Source organism: Vicia villosa, linkage group LG2 (assembly GCF_029867415.1).
Source record: "Vicia villosa cultivar HV-30 ecotype Madison, WI linkage group LG2, Vvil1.0, whole genome shotgun sequence".
Lineage (NCBI taxonomy): Eukaryota > Viridiplantae > Streptophyta > Magnoliopsida > Fabales > Fabaceae > Vicia > Vicia villosa.
The window spans coordinates 116,500,040-116,518,383 of NC_081181.1; the positions used below are offsets into that span (position 1 = coordinate 116,500,040).

Here is an 18,344-nt window from a genome sequence, read left to right on the forward strand (position 1 = left end):
ATTTGGTAAATCATTACACACTTCATTTTTAAACTGTTGCTCAATCAATTTGATTTGTTCTTTAATCTCATTTTTATTAAGTTGTTCATTAATATTTAATAAACTAATTTCTTCTCTAAGAAAACTTAATTGTTTTTCTTTATTTAAAAGAATACTTTTAACTTCATTAAGCATTTTAATATGAGGGTCAGTAATAAATTCAAAAGTGACCGTCTTACCATTAATCATGGTAGTGATGCCTTTAGTGTCCACATTAATTAAAGGCATAATACTATTTAAAAACGGAGTTCCCAGAATAACTCTATGAGTCATATTTTTTACTAGGATAAAATGGGTAGGTAAGCAAATATCTTGATTACAGACATATGTATTTGGTAATTTATAATTAACCGTTAATTTGTCACCACTAGCTTGGGCAAGGGTTTGAGTGGTTTTGGTATAATATTTGGTAGGAACAATTCCTTCCTGAAGACAATTAAGGTCAGCGCCACTATCAATAAGGGCAACTTCATTTTCTAAAATAAATGTTCTATTAATAACTAAAGTTATTTTAACAAACCATTTTTGAGAAATTACTCTATCAATAAGAGTAAGAAACCTATCATTAGTAGTAGGACTGCTAGTAGAAGATATTTCTTCAACTTTAAGGTTACCTGTTTCAAGTAAGGAAACCCTTTGAGATAATCTTTGATTATCATTTTTTATCTGAGTAATTTCAGATTTTAAAAGATTAATTTCTCTATGTAAATCAGAGAGGGAAACAGGAATTTCACGAACATTTGATTGGTGGAATCTGGATAAAACCTCACTTAATTGGTAAGGGGCTTCAATAATGATAGGAGATTCTTTTTTAGAATTTTCTTGAATTAAGACTTCAAGCATTTTTCTTTTAAGCTTATGGTCAGAGATAGATTCAATAGCTTTTATGGCTTCATCTTGTTCTGTAGTAAGAACATTAAGACCATTCATGTCCACAATAGACTTCCAGTAATCAATTTGATTACATTGACAATTATTATTGTCAGAATTATCAGAGGAATAATCTGATGATGATTCATAAATCATGTTAATATCTTCATTAGAAGAATTAGTCTCTGATTCAGACTTAATTAAGCAAACTTTCTCAAGTTGAAAACGTAATTGCTCATCCTCAATTTCATTGAGAGCCTTTTTTGTCCAACATTGGTTTGCATAATGACCAGCTTTACCACATTTGTGGCAAGATACATCAAGCATCTTAGCTTTTCTTTTGCCTTTATGATTAAGAGGCTTATCTTTTGGTCTACTTTTATTAAAGTGACTCCTTCTCTTATTCTTTCTATAAGAATTTTTATAACTATCCTTATTTTGATGAGATTTATTTCTGAATATTTTGCCTTTCCTTTTCTTACTTTCTGAAGATTTTCCAAGATCAAAGGCAAATTGATCACAAAATTCACCCATTTGGTGTTTTTCAGAAAGTTTCTGTTTCTTAAGCTGATTTCTAAGCTTAATATCGTTACATAAGGTTAATCCTTCATTAACACAAGTGCTAATAATTTGACCATAAGTAAGATCATGGTAATTAATATTTATCCCATCATTTTTACTTCTTAAAGAATTTCTCACCTTTTTAGAGAAGAAATGGGGTAATCCATCAATAAATTTGGCTTTCTAGTGAATGGAATTTGGAGTTTTTAATTGGTAAACTCTAGACAAAAAGGTATCTTTATACCATCTAAAATGTGTAAGAGAAGGACATCTTAGATTTTGAAGTAAAGTTTGAAGTTTCTCTCCAATAGGGACATTGTTTCCAACAAAATGTTGAAGGATAGAGAGACACAGTGTATAAACCGCATCTTCTTCACCTGTGGTGGCAATACTACTTGCTCCGGTTCCAGGATTTTCAGACTTAACTAATTTCTTATGGTTAAGAATATCTTTTTTCTGACTTTCAGTAATATAATTATCCCACCAGCCTCTTAATTGACCAACAAATCCAGTTGATATGAAAGAGGCAATTTCGCTGTCAGAATTTCCGTGCTGTTTACAAACAGTTGAATACATAATTATTCTATGTATTGTATCAACTATTTGCTTGTCATTTAAACCATCAATATTCCATTCATAAATGGCTTTTCCAGAATATGAATTCTGGTAGGGTTCAGGTTCCTCAAAAAGTACGTCTTGAGGAGAGGGACGTTTATAATAGTATTTTTCTAAGGGTTTAGAGCTATAAACAGGGTTTATCTCATTAGTATCTTGATTATTAATGTCTAAATCTGCAAACATATTTGCTAAATCATTGATGTCTTCTTCATTGGAAGAGTCTTGGTTAGTCATAACCGTTAAATGTAAATCTTTAAGCTTTTTCTCAAGAATGCGAACAAACTCATTACCATTTGTTTCCATTTTAAATCCTTCTATTGGAATAGGAGGTTGAATTATAGGGACATCTAATATTGTAGATGTAGAAGCTTGTTCTGGAGTATTAGGTTTATTAATAAGGTCAATAATAATTTTTTGACGTGCTATTTGTTTATTTAAAAGGTCTTTAATAGATAAAAGCTCTTTTTCTAGAGAAATAAATTGTTCTCCAAGACAAACAAGGTAGGCATTAGTATAATTGTTGGATCTAATTATGGAATTTAACTCTTTTAGAGTAATCTGATTTTGTTCAACCCTTTGTAATTGAAGGGTAAGATAAGGTGTAGCTTCAGTATGAGAACCCAAACTTATTGTTTGTTCTGGGGGAAAAGGAGATTCCATTTTTTCTCCTTGGATACTTTCCCAAGGTTTTTGAAGAACTAAAAGTTCGTTTTTTTTCATAAAAACCAATTCTTCTTTTTGTTTGGTTATATAGTAACTAATAAACCATTTGACAAAGGGAATGAAATCTTGGTTTATAGACATTTGAGTATAGTACTCTTCTTTAAAATTTGCTAACATAGGAGCCGAAAAAGTTTTAAAAAACCATTCTCTAAATTGGGTGTATCTAGTATGCTGAAACTCGTCATTGACAAGGTTTCTTAGATTACTACCTGGAGAATAATCTAACATTATAACGGGAAGTCCATATCTGAGGGAGTAGAATAAAATTCATTTATAGAATTCACAGAATGTCTTCCAGACATGGATCTAGGTATTCTAATCATTCTTTTAGAGTTAAAATTTATCTCTAGATCTCCATCACTTGATTGGATTATTTGATCAACATCCTTATTAAGGATAGGTTCCGGTTCAATGGCCTGAGGGAGGTTCCAGGTTTCTGGAAAATTAATTTCATCCCATTTAAGCAACCTATTAGTTGCAACATTAGAGGTAAGCAAATTTGTTTGAACTAAAGTAGTAGTTCCAGGAAACGATATTTGTTTAGCTTTAGGGTTTAATGTGGTAAGGACTTTGTAATAAACCCTATAACATATAGCCATAATTTCACTACCAGGTTTGAAATTGTAACCATTAGTATGAATAGTTAATTGGAGAGCGTCTAATAGATTTTTATCAGACATGGATAAGCTTATGTTGGGAGAGACATCAAAATAGACTGGTCCATGACACAGACTTGTTTCAATTAAAGCAGCTAAAGATTGTTTAAAATCTTTACATCTACCGTCCCTAATATATCCTAGGATGCTAGTATTTAATCCTAGCAAGGTCAAAGGTTTAACAGCAACTTGTATTAAACCAACATGGATATAATTATAATTTTTAAAAGGAAGTAAATCCTTTTTTGTTAAAAGTTTGATTGTCTGAGTACTTTCAGAAATTTGAATAGTTTGTTCTAAACTTTTTACAGCAAAACGAGATAATATATCTATTTTGCCAAATTTATAAATTTGATTTGAAGGTACTGATGGAATTGTCCATTTATTAAGTTTATCCAAATTTTTTGGATATTCCACAAGTTCTTCATGTTTAATCAAATTATTTTGATGATTATCATCATCTGAATCCATAAATATGGCTGGCTAAGGATGTTGTGGACGATTAGATACCTTAGGTAAAACTAAGTAGGTAAATATAACTCTTGTTCTTAGTACAAATATATCTAGGCAACAAATGATAAGTCATCTTTGCAAACAAAAACATTGTTTAACTATCAACCCGAAGGGATAGAAGGATTTCTCCCAAATCAAAGATGTCCAATGTTTTTCAGCAAAAATTTCTTTTTAAAATCATCTTAACACTCCCTTTCCTGGGAAAAAACGATGAATATAAGAAAACACTAAAAAACATTTTCAGTTTTGAAAAAACTCTTACAACTTGTTGCCATAATATAAATTTACTAATAACAAGCGAAAAACCTACATACTTAGTTTCTTCTAAGTTATATATATATATATATATATATATATATATATATATATATATATATATATATATATATATATATATATATATATATATATATATATATATATATATATATATATATATATATATATATAGGGCATATCTTATGAGAATGACTTTTTTATATGAGAATGTGAGAATGAATCTGAACCATTGGATTTTAAAATAAATGGTGGAGATTATGTGTGAATCTTTTTTTTATCTCTCTTCAATCTTTTATTTTAATGATGGAGGAGAGAGAAAAAAAGATTCACACATAATCTCCACCATTTATTTTTAAATTCAATGGTTCAGATTCATTCTCACATTCTCATATAAAAAAGGCATTCTCATATGATATGCCCTATATATATATATATATATATATATATATATATATATATATATATATATATATATATATATATATATATATATATATATATATATATATATATATATATATATATATATATATATATATATATATATAAAATTAAACTATATTTTAATTTTTAACATAAATTTCAATATAACATCATATCTATATATCTATATTATAGTTATTCGTAATAATCATTTTAAATATATGAAAAATTAATATAGATTATTATGTAAAGATTATTGAAAAAGTTAATAGACAAATGTGTTTAGAATGTTTGCTAAAAAGTAAATTAATAATAATTAACATATATTTAAATAAATAAAATAATAAACTAATAATTTTTTTTTTGTTTTTAAATAAAATAACAATAATAATCAATGTAAATTCCTACGCACTAAATTTAAAATTGGTTATAATCTCATTCAAATAATATCAACTTATGATTTTCGGACTAACTAGAATATTTTATAAATATAGTAAATGAATAGATTTAGTTTATATATGGAAAAAATTTAGATGTAATTTCTTATTTATGATTCATATTATTTTTCAATAAAAATATGATAAGTGTATAGTTTTTGTTATGCATTGTAATTTTTTTTCTTCTATTTTCATTCTTTAAATGATATTTAAATACACTTGTCATATTTTTATTAGAAAATAGTATAAACATATAAAAAAAATTGTAGATAAGTTTTCTCTATATATAAAATATATTTATTAATTTACTATATTTATAAAATATTATAGTTAGTCCGAAAATCATAAGTTGATATTATTTGAAAATAGAATTGACTAATAAATAAAATACCAAAAAAAAAGTCAAATGATTTATTAATTTATTAGTAAAATATATATATATATATATATATATATATATATATATATATATATATATATATATATATATATATATATATATATATATATATATATATATATAGGGAGCGTATCCGGTGAGAACTAATATTTATGTGAGAAACGAGAACTATTAATATCAATTGTTGGATTTTATTAACGATTAAGATTTAAAGTTGTTAATATGAAGATCACCTCACTGAACTTTATCTCTTATGCTCAATATTTAAACTTTCCATATGAAGAGATTCTGAAAATAATTCTACTTGATGAATTAATCATTATTAAAATAATTTTTATAAATATACATAATTTTAGGATATAAATAAAAAATATAATTTAAATATATTTAGTATTTTTTTAAATTAAAATTATCTAAAACTATAAATATTTTTCAAGACTAAAACCATAATTCCAAAATAAATTTTTTTAAAACAAAATTATTTTTAAAATAATCATAAACATAAACGGTATGCTCGTCTTACTAGTATTAAAATTATTTTTAAATAAATATGTCATAAATTTCTTTAAAAATCTTAACTCTTAAAATTTAATTAAATTAAAAAAATTATTTTAAAGTTGTATATTGCATGTTATAAAATTATATTTTTATAATTTATTTTCATAAATTAATTGTTGTAGACTTACTTTGAAAACCAAACAAGTCTCCAATATTTTAATACCAATTTAATCATCGTATAAAATTTAATAAATATTATGAAGTAAGAAATTAATTTATCAAAATATATTATTAAAGTAAAATTCTATAATATGCACTATATAATTTTTTATTTTTTTAAATTAAACTAATTTTAAAGAGTTAATATTTTAAAAGAAATTTATATGACATAGTTTTATTTAAAACTAATTTAAATACTAGTAAGATAAGTAAACAATTTATGTTTTTGATTATTTTAAAACTAATTTTTTGTTTTAGATTTTTTCTTTTGGAATAATTTCAGGAATGAGCTAAGTGATTATTGTAAAAGAAATTTTAGTAAATTTTCTTACGATGATTAAATTGTTATTAAAACATTGGGAGGCTTATTTGGTTTTCAAAATAAGTCTACAACAATTAATTTATCAAAATAAATTATAAAAATATAATTTTATAATATGCAAGATATAGCTTTAAAATAATTTTTTTAATTTAATTAATTTTTAAGAGTTAATACTTTTAAAGAATTTTATGACATATTTATTTAAAAATAATTTTAATACTAGTAAGATGAGTATAAAGTTTATGTTTATGATTATTTTAAAAAAATTATTTTGGGATTATGTTTTTGGTCTTGAAAAATATTTATAGTTTTAAATAATTTTAATTTCAAATAAAAATAATAAATATATTTAAATTATATTTTATATTTATATCCTAAAATTAAGTATATTTATAAAAATTATTTTAATAATGATTAATTCATCAGGTAGAATTATTTTCAGTAAGAATCTCTTCATATGGAAAGTTTAAATATTGAGCATAAGAGATAAAATTCAGTGAGGTGATCTTCATATTAAAAATTTTAAATCTTAATCGTTAATGAAATCCAACAATTGATATTAATAGTTCTCGTTTCTCACATAAATATTAGTTCTCACCGGATACGCTCCCTATATATATATATATATATATATATATATATATATATATATATATATATATATATATATATATATATATATATATATATATATATATATATATATATATATATATCATTTTTTAGCAAAATTTTATTTGACAATAAAATTTAAAATATTTTTTTTAGTTAGCCATATTAATTTTATTCTCCTTTATATATTATCATATGTAAACACAATTTAAAGTCTTGTGGGGCATTAGCCCACGCACCAATACATTGTCGGTCCTTTTGCTAGCAAAGAGAAATTATTATGACGACTTTAGTAATTGTTCATCCCGTACATTGTATTGTAGGTACAATATATTTTTATTTTTATTTTAAAAATCATCTTAGATATTTAGGGATGTTTTGACTTAGTTTTTAAAAATTATTTTTAAAATTATATCACAATGACATGTATAGTTATCTAATTTTATAAAATTGCTTTTAAAAATAATTTTATATATATATATATATATATATATATATATATATATATAATAAAAAACTTAGACATTTTAGTTTAATTTTATAAACGTGAAGAGAAAAAAAATAAAATATTTTTTTATCAAATACTAGTACAAAATAATAAAAAGAAAAAATTAGATACATCTTCAATGGAGGTTGCTTAATGTACACTAGGATTCATAAGTTATAAAATTTAGCATTTTTATCATTGGAGTAGATACATGTAGCGTTCTCATTGCTTAAATATTTGTGTAAGTTACATCATGAAACAATCCAAAAAATAGGTTGTTTGGCATTAAATAATATTAATCTTGATAATTGGTGGGGTCAAACATAAAATAATTAATAAATTTTCATTCCAGTTGGCGATAAAAGCAACTAGACAACCGTTGTCCACTGGAGATGGTCTTAGGTGTGGGTTTTACTATTTTTCAATAAAAATATGACAAGTGTATTTAAATGCTATTTAGAGATTACAAATAAAAAGAAATTACATGTTGATACTCTTTATGGAGGAGTATGATTGTCGAAGACAATAAAAGTTTATGTATTATTTTTAATCAAGGTGGATATTGTTGGGGTTTGGTTGAAAATATATATGTTGAAGAATTCTCACATCTCTTATTTTTGTGAATGAAGAGAAAGTTCAAGTCAAATACAAGCTTAAAGTGTTTTTGACTGATGCATCTTGTAACGAAGAACTTGAATCCTTTATATAGCCTTGGACACCATCTTTCTTCACAAAAAAAAAATAAGCGATGTGAGACTTTTTCAACATATATATATTTTCAACCAAACCCCAACAATCTCTACCTTGATTGAAAATAATACATAAACTTTCATTGTCTTCACCGATAATCATACTCCTTCATAAAGAGTATCAACATGTATATTTTCAATCAATCTCATGAATCTCCACCTCGATTGAAAATAATACATCAACTTTCATTGTCTTCACCGACAATCATACTCTACCATAAAGAATATAGTCACTTGAAGCTACACCACTCCAAGAATTTTCAGATTATCTTCGCCGACAATCATAGTTTTAAAAACTATCATACTCTGTCATGAAAAATATATTTCACTTGAAGATAAATCACTTCAAGAATTTCACATTGTCATCACCAACAATAATATACTTTATCATGAAAAATAAATTTCACTTGAAGCTAAACCACTCCAAGAATATTCACATGCCAAAAACCAGGTTGAATCTTTATGGTGTAACTTCCTTGTTGGCACGAAGCTCTTCAACCACTGGCATAATCTTGCACCTTGTGTAATTTTGATTTTATCAACGCATCTTTGAACTTTCCACAAGTAAAAAATAATTCTTCCATCAATTTTCTCCAACCCAAACTACACAGTGGAACTTATGACTACAACTCAACAACTTTCATAACATTGCCCTTCTTTTATGATGTGGACGATCAAACAAAGCTGCAAACATAGAGCATACTAAGAACACTTATCCTGGATCGAACCAAAGGCTCTAATACCAGCTGTTGTGAAAATAAAAAGCATAGAGAAAAAAGAGGAACAAAATAACAACACGAGAGATTAACGTAGAAACTTCAAAACCGAAGAAAAACCACGATCGTTGTCAATAAACAACCAGATAATAACACTATGTGAAAATTGTTACAACACATAATATACCCTCAAATACCCGAGACTCCCAGTACACTCACACCCTCCAAAACAAATATTTAACTACATTTCACAACATCTAATGCAAGAGCATAAGAGAACAAAGAAAGTCAAATACAAACTTAAAGTGATTTTGATTGGTGCATCTTGTAACGAAGAATTTTAATCCTTTATATAGCATTGGACTCCCTTTTCCTTCATAAAAATAAGCGATCGGAACTTCTTCAACATATATATTTTCAACCAAACCTCAATAATTTTTACTATTTTTCAATAAAAATATATAATAAACTATACTTCATATACTGTCAACTTTTATAAGAATTTAAAGACCAAAACATTGGTAATTCACAAGAAGCCTCTTTCTCGTGACTTAGCAATGTCTTATTCTTGTTTTGACCAGGACATTTGTCAACAAAAACATAACAAATACATCCAACAACATAAAAATATACATTTTAGAACACACCTTTTATAGGAACAAACAATCTACATAGAATATAATAAACTCAAACAACATTATACAACATAACCAAATATTATAAATTTGTGAGCAATGAAAAAGATATATTATAAATTTATATAATACACCTTTTATTGAAACTAATCGTGGAACAAAAATCAATTATGAAGTTCATCTAGTTTGTGAAGCAAAGAAAAAGAAATATAAGGAGGAAGAAGCTTACGCAACAACTTCATACTTCTTATATTTCTTCTCATTGTATCTCAAACTAGATGAATTTTGTTGCCGCTGTTGTTTCTTCATTAACTAAAATGTGTTGTTCTTGTTGAGTCCTACAATAACTATTAAAGTTATCAACATGTGAAAACGCAAACTTATTTGTCAAAAGAGTATGAAAAACATCTTGTTTGTGAAGCTATGAAGAAGAAGTACAAGGTGGATGAAGCACAAGATTCACGGCTAATGGTGAAGAAGAAGAGAACAAATGGGTGTTAGGTTTTCATTGTGAAGGAAATGGTGCTACTGTCAATAAGTGAGAGTTAAATAGCTTATATATGGGTGAATTATTTCACAATAATTATCTACCAATCGTATTGATAATTATTTATTTATTATAAATATATCACAAAAGTGAAACGTACCAACCATAGTCATATCCCTTTAAGTTTTTTATATAAAAATAAATAAAATAGAAAAGACGCGCATTAACATTAAAGGAATAATATATATGATATCGCTGAGGTTCAAACCCGTGAAAGCTTTATGGTTTTACCACAGTTGGTTGCTCAACCGTTGTTGTATAAAATTAATTTTTAATCAAAAAACAAAAATAATATGGTAGCGCCTTAGTTTAGAGATGTCACCACAGTGTAGTGAAGAACCATGGTGACCATGGTGTTGTTATATACGCGTTTTGTAGTAGTGTGCATATCATAAATCACATTAAATTTCCATGTCTCATCCGCCATACGATATTCATACAATTTAAAAATACACTCACATTTCCTCGTTCCCGTGTCATCTCGTTTCAACTTCCTAATCTTTGATTGGTACGTGTCTCTTTTTTTATATGCCATTGTTACAATTGCTTGTCTTCTTTCAGAGTCATTGTTGAGCATTCCAATTACAACACCAAACACAAATTTGCGGCCTCCCTACAGACAAATTATAGCATATGTTCACGAACAAAAAAACTTATTTATTTGTAAATTGGGCATGAACATGTACCTCTTCAACGATCGACTGAGCATCTTATTTAACATAATTGTTTACTTCTTCCGATTGAACGTCATCATTCACTTTATCTGATTTAACATCATGCTTCATTTCAACCGGTTTAACATCCATACTCACAATAGCTTTGGGAAACATATTTGAGTGCGCCATATCTATTACGACCAAAAATAGAAAAATTGTGTGAAAATTCAGACTATCACAACAATTCACACATGCACTTCTGGACCACCTATAAATTTGTCAGGAGATGCATCTGGGGATTCAACGTTCATTTTTCAGCTTAAAATGGATTAATGCACCAAATGAGGGATGAAAAGAATGATATATACCTGAAACTTCAGCTTGTTTTGCTCCATTTGATGTGATGAAATACAAGAATGATGTTTTGGTATTGAAAAGATGATTGAGAATGAGAGATTTTTTTCAAGGTTTTTTCGGTTGTTTGATTTAGCATGAAGACGAAGCTTATGTAAGGTGGTATTTAAGCAACCTTTACGTTGGATATTTCCGTAAATGCATCTCCATAAAAATATCACTGAATTATTTTTAAAGTTAGTTACGTAAATAACAAAATCCTATAAAATGAGTGCAGAGGGTATTTTGAAGATGCATCTTCGGATACAACTAAATAGTATATGGAGATGCATCTCCGAACTATTTTTTTTAAAACTAGGATAAAACTGAGAAAAGAGAGGATTGACGTGGTTTTGGATGCATTTAAAGATGCATTTTTGATACTTAAAGGGCAGAGTCAAATTTTCAAAGGCGTGGTATGCTCATATAAAAGTGGAAAGAGCATTTGCTACACTAAGTAGTAATCAAAATAGACAATTTCTAAAAGCACCTTTATGACTTCCTAGAGGCCATTGGCGAAATCTCCAAAATACCCCTAGAATTCGGATATGCATATCTGAACTCATCACATCACATATATTTAGAGAGGTTTTCGGATATGAATCTCTAAAACAATTTTTTTTTTCAAAATCAGGGGAATTTCGCATATGCATATTCGAATCAACTCCATAATTTAAGTTCAAGGGGTTTTTAGAGATACATATCCTACATTTTTTAAGTATATATTTGGTGTAGACATAATCATTCATACTTCATCATCTTTGTACTCTTTCTATTCCATTAATTCAAACACCCAAATCTTCATATCCCCTTTTTGAGCAAGTTACCGAAGCAAGTGTTTCTGAGACTTTTAAGAAGTAAGTGTTACCGAAGCAAGTGTTTCTTCTCCTTATTTCAACAAGTTTCCAAAAAGCTCTGAATTTGAGTAAGTTTCTCCGAATCCTTTGTTGTACATTGTATGTATGTAATATGTAGTTTATTATCATTTAAAAGCATTAGATAAAAGTTTAATTTAGAAAATGTGGTTGTTGTTTTGGTTATTATCCAAAGTTTAAATGACTGTTTGTAGGGGTGTGCGGATGTGCATATCTGAAATCCCCTTTAAGGAATTTTCGGATATGTCAATCTGAAATGTTGCCTGAGTGTTTTGTTTCATATTTGTTTCATTGTTTCACTGCCTTGGTGTTTTTTAATTAATGTTATTTTTTCAGGATTATGGTTGAGAATCCTATATTGAGACTTGGAAGGCCAAACCAGACAACATCCGCTTGACGTGAGGGAGCTAAGCAATCTAGAAGGTCACAATGAGCATTTGTTTCTGCTTCGAGGAGTCGCTTGGATCATGCGTCCTCGTCTCGAGATCATGGAGATAATGAGTAGGAATCTGAGGAGGAACATGTTCAAGCAAAGACTACTTTTGATGCAAAGGCTCCTCCTGATACACATGTTTCTCCTGATACACAGGCTATATAGCTACATGCAACAATGAGGCATGATGCCGAGAGGTCTGCCTAGGAGTATCCAGGAGGGCCCTATTACACCTCCCTTTTAATATATTATGACACCCATGTCGCTCCACATGTTTGGACAAAATATGTATTTTTGTTTACAAATTTTCATCCAATGTTTCACACACAAATATGTTAACGACTAATGTTGATATTAATTTTTGTTTTTACTAGAAAAACAGGCCTTAAAGTCCCTGAACCACGCACGAAAAATGTTTGATCTTGTTTAGCCATTGGAGGATTGGTTTAAGGAGGCCATCCTTGGCTCAAGACTTGCCAGAATTTGTTGTTCCGGTTATAGGAATATCAACCACAACATGTAGGGGGTATTTTGTGAGAGATGGCACAAGGAAACCTCATCTTTCCACTTTCCTGTTAGGGAGATGACAATCACACTTGATGACGTTGCATGTCTGCTACACCTTCCTATTAGAAGGAGGTTACTTAACCACTCCTAGATCAGTCATAATGATACGATTGAATGGATGGTCGAGTATCTGGGAGCTCAACCAAAACATGCTTTTGACCAATGTGCCTTAACTAATGGAGCTCATGCAATGTCCTCCTTCCTGGGGGAATATTTGAAGAGCACCTGAATTCAGAAGAAACATCCACGAGTGAAGGAAATGATGTTTTGTTCAGTACCACCATGCTTGTGTGTTGTTATGTTACTTCATGTTCTTGGTTGACACTTCCATTTTTGTGGACAAAAGGTGCAACCTAGGTGGATGTTGCATACCTCCATTTTGATTTTGATTCATTTAGCGAGTGGAACTGGGGGGACCGCTTGTTTGGTATACCTATATCTAAAGCTGAATGAAGCTTCTAACTAGAGGATAAGGCAGTTGATGGGCTCTTGCACACTATTGACAGTAATTTTCATCCCAACTATTAATTTTAATTTGATTTTAATATTTTGTTCTTACATAGCTCTTATTCGTTTTTCAGGGATGGATCATTTCTCACTTCCACCACATCCGTGGTTTCTATATTGACGAGGAGTATCGAAAAGAGTTACCGCATGCTGCTATGTACCTCTTGCGAAGAGGGAATAATGTTATGCCGCCGTTTTAGGTGTATCTTGACGGAACCGTTCACGATGACATCAATTTGATGCCTTACGAGGGTCAAATGGAGATGGTCCCATTTGATCCCATGTTACTATACTCAGGGTGGCTGACATGTGGGAGTAACATTATGGTCAGATATCTTCCTACGTGATGCATGCGACAATTTGGCTATGTGCACATCATCATCCCCATATCTCCCTTTTAGGATGCTTTTGACACTATTGTCCACTGGGATCTCGATGGCATCTTTCAGGAATTGGGGCATCATATGGTGCTAAAGGAGTATCGAATGATGCTGTTATCGAGCAATTGATATTGTATGGTGGGATATATGACATGGTTCTACATTGTGTCACACCCTATCATGATACTGAACACTCATGGACGTCCACCTAAGCCAACTCATGAGGAGATCTTGGAGAACCAGCAGGTCCAGGATGACCATGCCACCATTGTTTTGCCGATTTGTCACCGTATACATTTGATTAGCCAAAAAGCTTATGACTTAGAAGTTATTGAGAGAGGCGGTCATGAAGCGGTGGCTATCGTAGAAAGAATGATTAGGGAGAAATCGAGTTCTGCGAGATACAGGAGACAAAAGAGTGGTTAGGGGTTAGGATAAGGCATACACAGTAGACTATGCACTTCTATTTTTATTTGTTGATGTATTAATTTTACATTTCGTACTTTTTGAACAACATTTGCATTATTTTCGCTATATCAGAACAATATTACCTATCTTCATTATGTTTATTGTATCGTTTTCTATTTGTGTGTTTATTAAATGTTTGACCAAATTACGCATCAAACAAACATTTATTCTTTTTAAAAAAAGTCAAAAACAATTATGTTTTTGCTCAACCATGTTTTCAGATATGCATTTCCGAAATGTCTTTGAGTATTTTTGGAGATACATATCCGAATCACTTTTTTCTAAAATTCATTATAATTAGTTTGGAGATGCATCTCTGAAGAATAATTTGCGGTTTTTAGAGGCGTGGTTCACCCCATAAGGGTGTATTAAGAAATTCTCTCAATATGTACAAACAGGCTCAAACAAAGTGAAAAAAAAAACACTAACTCCAATCTCGGGCCTTACCTTTGGGCCCAACATTTTAACCATACATTTATCTGAAAAACCCTAATCTTATACTCCATTTTCTGCCACCATCTTCTTCAGTCGTTCCTGCTCGTGAACCAGCCTCAGGTACCTCTTGCCTCACAGCCTCTTTCCATCTTCTCTAACGTTTCAGTCACAGTTCTTCACGCTGTTCTCGTTCCAGATCTTAACTTTGTACACTAATTTCGCTGTGAATTTTCCGATACACTGTTTATTGCAATTTTGTTTATGAATATTTTAGAACGAATTAAGATTTGTTAGGTTAGATGAGTATAGGAATCATATTCACGTTTTATGATATCTTTGTGATTTTGGTTGATGTTTGCAGGTAAGCAATGGTGAAGCATAACAATGTTATCCCTAACGAGCACTTCCGTAAGCACTGGCAAAACTATGTGAAGACATGGTTTAATCAACCAGCAAGGAAGACAAGAAGAAGATTGGGTAATTAAATTTCTCATAGTTTTATGTATTGAAAATTGAAAAAAAATGATAGTTTTGGATTAGTTTTGATGTTACTGGAATTCACTGATTTGTTGTGGATGGTGTATTGTTCAGCTCGTCAGAAGAAAGCTGTTAAGATTTTCCCCAGGCCTACTGCTGGACCTCTCAGGCCTATTGTTCATGGACAAACTCAGAAATATAACATGAAACTTAGGGCTGGTAAAGGATTTTCTCTTGAGGAGTTGAAGGTATAGTGGCCATGAGTATCTTATGTCATTAACTTGTGTAGTTTTTCTTATGATGTGATTATGTGAAGTTATAGGATCTCTATCTGATAATGTTATAATTTATTTATTTAATTTTATTTATATAAGCAAATAGTATTGGGTAAAACTTATGTCTACCATGTCTAGGCATTTTCATGATCTTATTAGTGGTGTCTCTACAAAGTATCTGGTGTTCATTTTTGTTTTTCTTTTTAATTTCATTTCCTACAAAATGAATAAATGTCTATATTTTCTGTTTTATTTCTGCTTCTGGGATCAATACATTGAATTTTATTTGCCAGATACTCTGTTAATTTCAGTACAGAATGGTTGTCAAATGTACCAATCTGGCCATATGGATCAGCTTTACCCGTAGGGTTGGCTAACTAACTTAGTTTTGAGTTTTTCTTTTAAGTCTTAAACCGGAATTGGATTGTGGAAACTTTGACCATCAAGGGTTGGGACTGGTATACTATCCATGATTTGTTTTGCATGCAGTACAGAATATAACTGTGTATTGTAACTTTGATAATCTTCTTTTACTTTATCTATCTATTTGGTCATATGTTTCTTATATGTTACATTGTAGTTTGTTGGATATGCATGTAGTATATAATATAACTATGTATTGTAACTTTGATGTTCTTCTTTAGTTATATATCTATTTGATTGTGTATATCTTATGTATTACATTGTAGGCTGCTGGCGTTCCCAAGAAGCTTGCCCGAACCATCGGCATTTCTGTTGATCATCGCCGTAGGAACCGTTCCTTGGAGGGTCTGCAAGCCAATGTGCAGAGGCTGAAGACATACAAGGCTAAGTTGGTCGTCTTCCCAAGACGTGCACGCAAGGTCAAGGTAATATACGCAGCATTTATATGCTTAAATTATATTTGCCTTTTCTTAATTTTGATACCATTGCTGTTAAATATGGAAAAGAGATAAGTTGTACATTATTCTTAATTTCTTATGGCCCTCTTATATTTGCAGGCTGGTGATTCTACTCCTGAGGAGCTTGCAAATGCCACACAGGTTCAAGGTTCATACTTGCCCATTGTGAGAGAGAAGCCAGCTGTTGAACTTGTCAAGATTACAGATGAAATGAAGGCATTTAAAGCTTATTACAAGCTTCGCCTTGAAAGAACAAACAAACGCCATCTTGGTGCCAGACTGAAAAGGGCTGCTGAGGCAGAGAAAGAAGAGAAGAAGTGAAAACTTCAGGAAGTCTTACTTCCTAATCTATCCTCATGATAATTTTTGTTAGACAATTTTTGCTTGAGATTCTCTTTTTTAAGAAATTGCTTAGTCTAAGACATGGATTGGCTTGGCTATTGTTATTTTATGAACTTTGGTTATTAAAAGTTTTTGGTTTAACTAGCAAAATCTGGTCTGATTAGCATTTGTTTTATTTTTCTGAGAGCTACTAGTCCTTTTCCTGCTAACAAAAATCTTTTGAAAATCAAGACTTGGTGTTTTCATACAATTAGAAATAACTAAATATTCATTGCATATTAGTATCAGTGTTTTTTTGCAGATCACATATTTTTATCTTTTTCTTGCGATTTTTGCTTCCTTTTTCTTCTTCTTTTGATCTGAACACAATTTTCTTAAGTTAGATCAAGGTGAATCTCAGTTTGTATTTTGACTTCTTTTCTCCGATACATGTTTATCACTTCATATTTGTGTTTTACGTGTTAACTAGCCATTTCAGTTCGATAGGACTTTCAACATGAGCTACGTTATCTTCGATAAATATGTTAACGCAGATAAACGATTTTTCTATTAGATAACATTCGCTTAAACAAGATGTTTTGCTAGGAGATATACAATTTTTACAGTAAATAACATTCTCTTGAATAATAGGATGTTAGGCTAGTACAATCGAATGCTAAGAAGTCATTTTTACAAAGGTCGTACGAGATTGTTAGAATTAGTCAATACTACACAATAGGGCTTGATAATTAAACAACACTAATAAAAAAAAATATAGTAGCAAGGAGCCACGCTCTAAGGGAAAAGTGGAAAATAAAAAGAAAGAAATGGAAAATAAAAAGAAAGAAATGGGAGAAAGGTGTCGAACTTGGTGTGCGCCATATCCTCTGGATAGGGAAAAATCTCAACATCAATCATGTAAATAGTTGAGGCATGTAAATAGTTGAGGCAGACTAATTTTTACAAACTAATTTTTACATAGCACGTTGTTTTAAGAGTAGGACTCGTGTTGTATTAAATTTATAATTTATTTAACATACATTATAGTCAATAAGATAAAGTATTTAATGCATTTTATTAATCTTTTAATCTTTATGTCATAACGTCTAACATTAGGCAATATATAGCCACGATGATACATAAAATCAAATATTAAGTCTCTTTACAATTCCTTGACATTGAACTCATGTTTCACAACGAGGTTCAAAGAACCATTGAGTTAGAAGTTAAACAATCTAACTATGGTGACAATTTTATCACGACTAATCTTGGAGGACACCGAGTAAAAAATATGTTTGAATAGACTAATCTCTAAATTGGACAAGTATATATGACAACAAGGCTTCTCCAAGTAGTGGAAAAATTGACATGC

At 29.7% G+C, this 18,344-nt stretch overlaps 1 protein-coding gene across 1 annotated transcript; it reads left to right on the top strand.

Annotated features, from left to right (window-relative positions):
- Positions 1-15,014: 15,014 nt before the first annotated feature.
- LOC131651855 (large ribosomal subunit protein eL13z) lies at positions 15,015-17,143 on the top strand. Its single transcript, XM_058921571.1, has 5 exons — positions 15,015-15,138; positions 15,380-15,495; positions 15,610-15,743; positions 16,460-16,618; positions 16,751-17,143. The coding sequence occupies exons 2-5, from the start codon at positions 15,387-15,389 to the stop codon at positions 16,970-16,972; spliced, it is 624 nt and encodes a 207-aa protein (XP_058777554.1). The 5' UTR covers positions 15,015-15,138; positions 15,380-15,386; the 3' UTR covers positions 16,973-17,143.
- The last annotated feature ends 1,201 nt before the right edge of the window (positions 17,144-18,344 follow it).

Excerpts from the sequence above, each read along its gene's own strand:
- LOC131651855 (XM_058921571.1), top strand. The coding sequence starts at position 15,387 with ATGGTGAAGCATAACAATGTTATCCCTAACGAGCACTTCCGTAAGCAC. Across the intron at positions 15,744-16,459 it reads TTTCTCTTGAGGAGTTGAAG|GCTGCTGGCGTTCCCAAGAA; the intron begins GTATAGTGGCCA and ends ATTACATTGTAG. Across the intron at positions 16,619-16,750 it reads GACGTGCACGCAAGGTCAAG|GCTGGTGATTCTACTCCTGA; the intron begins GTAATATACGCA and ends TTATATTTGCAG.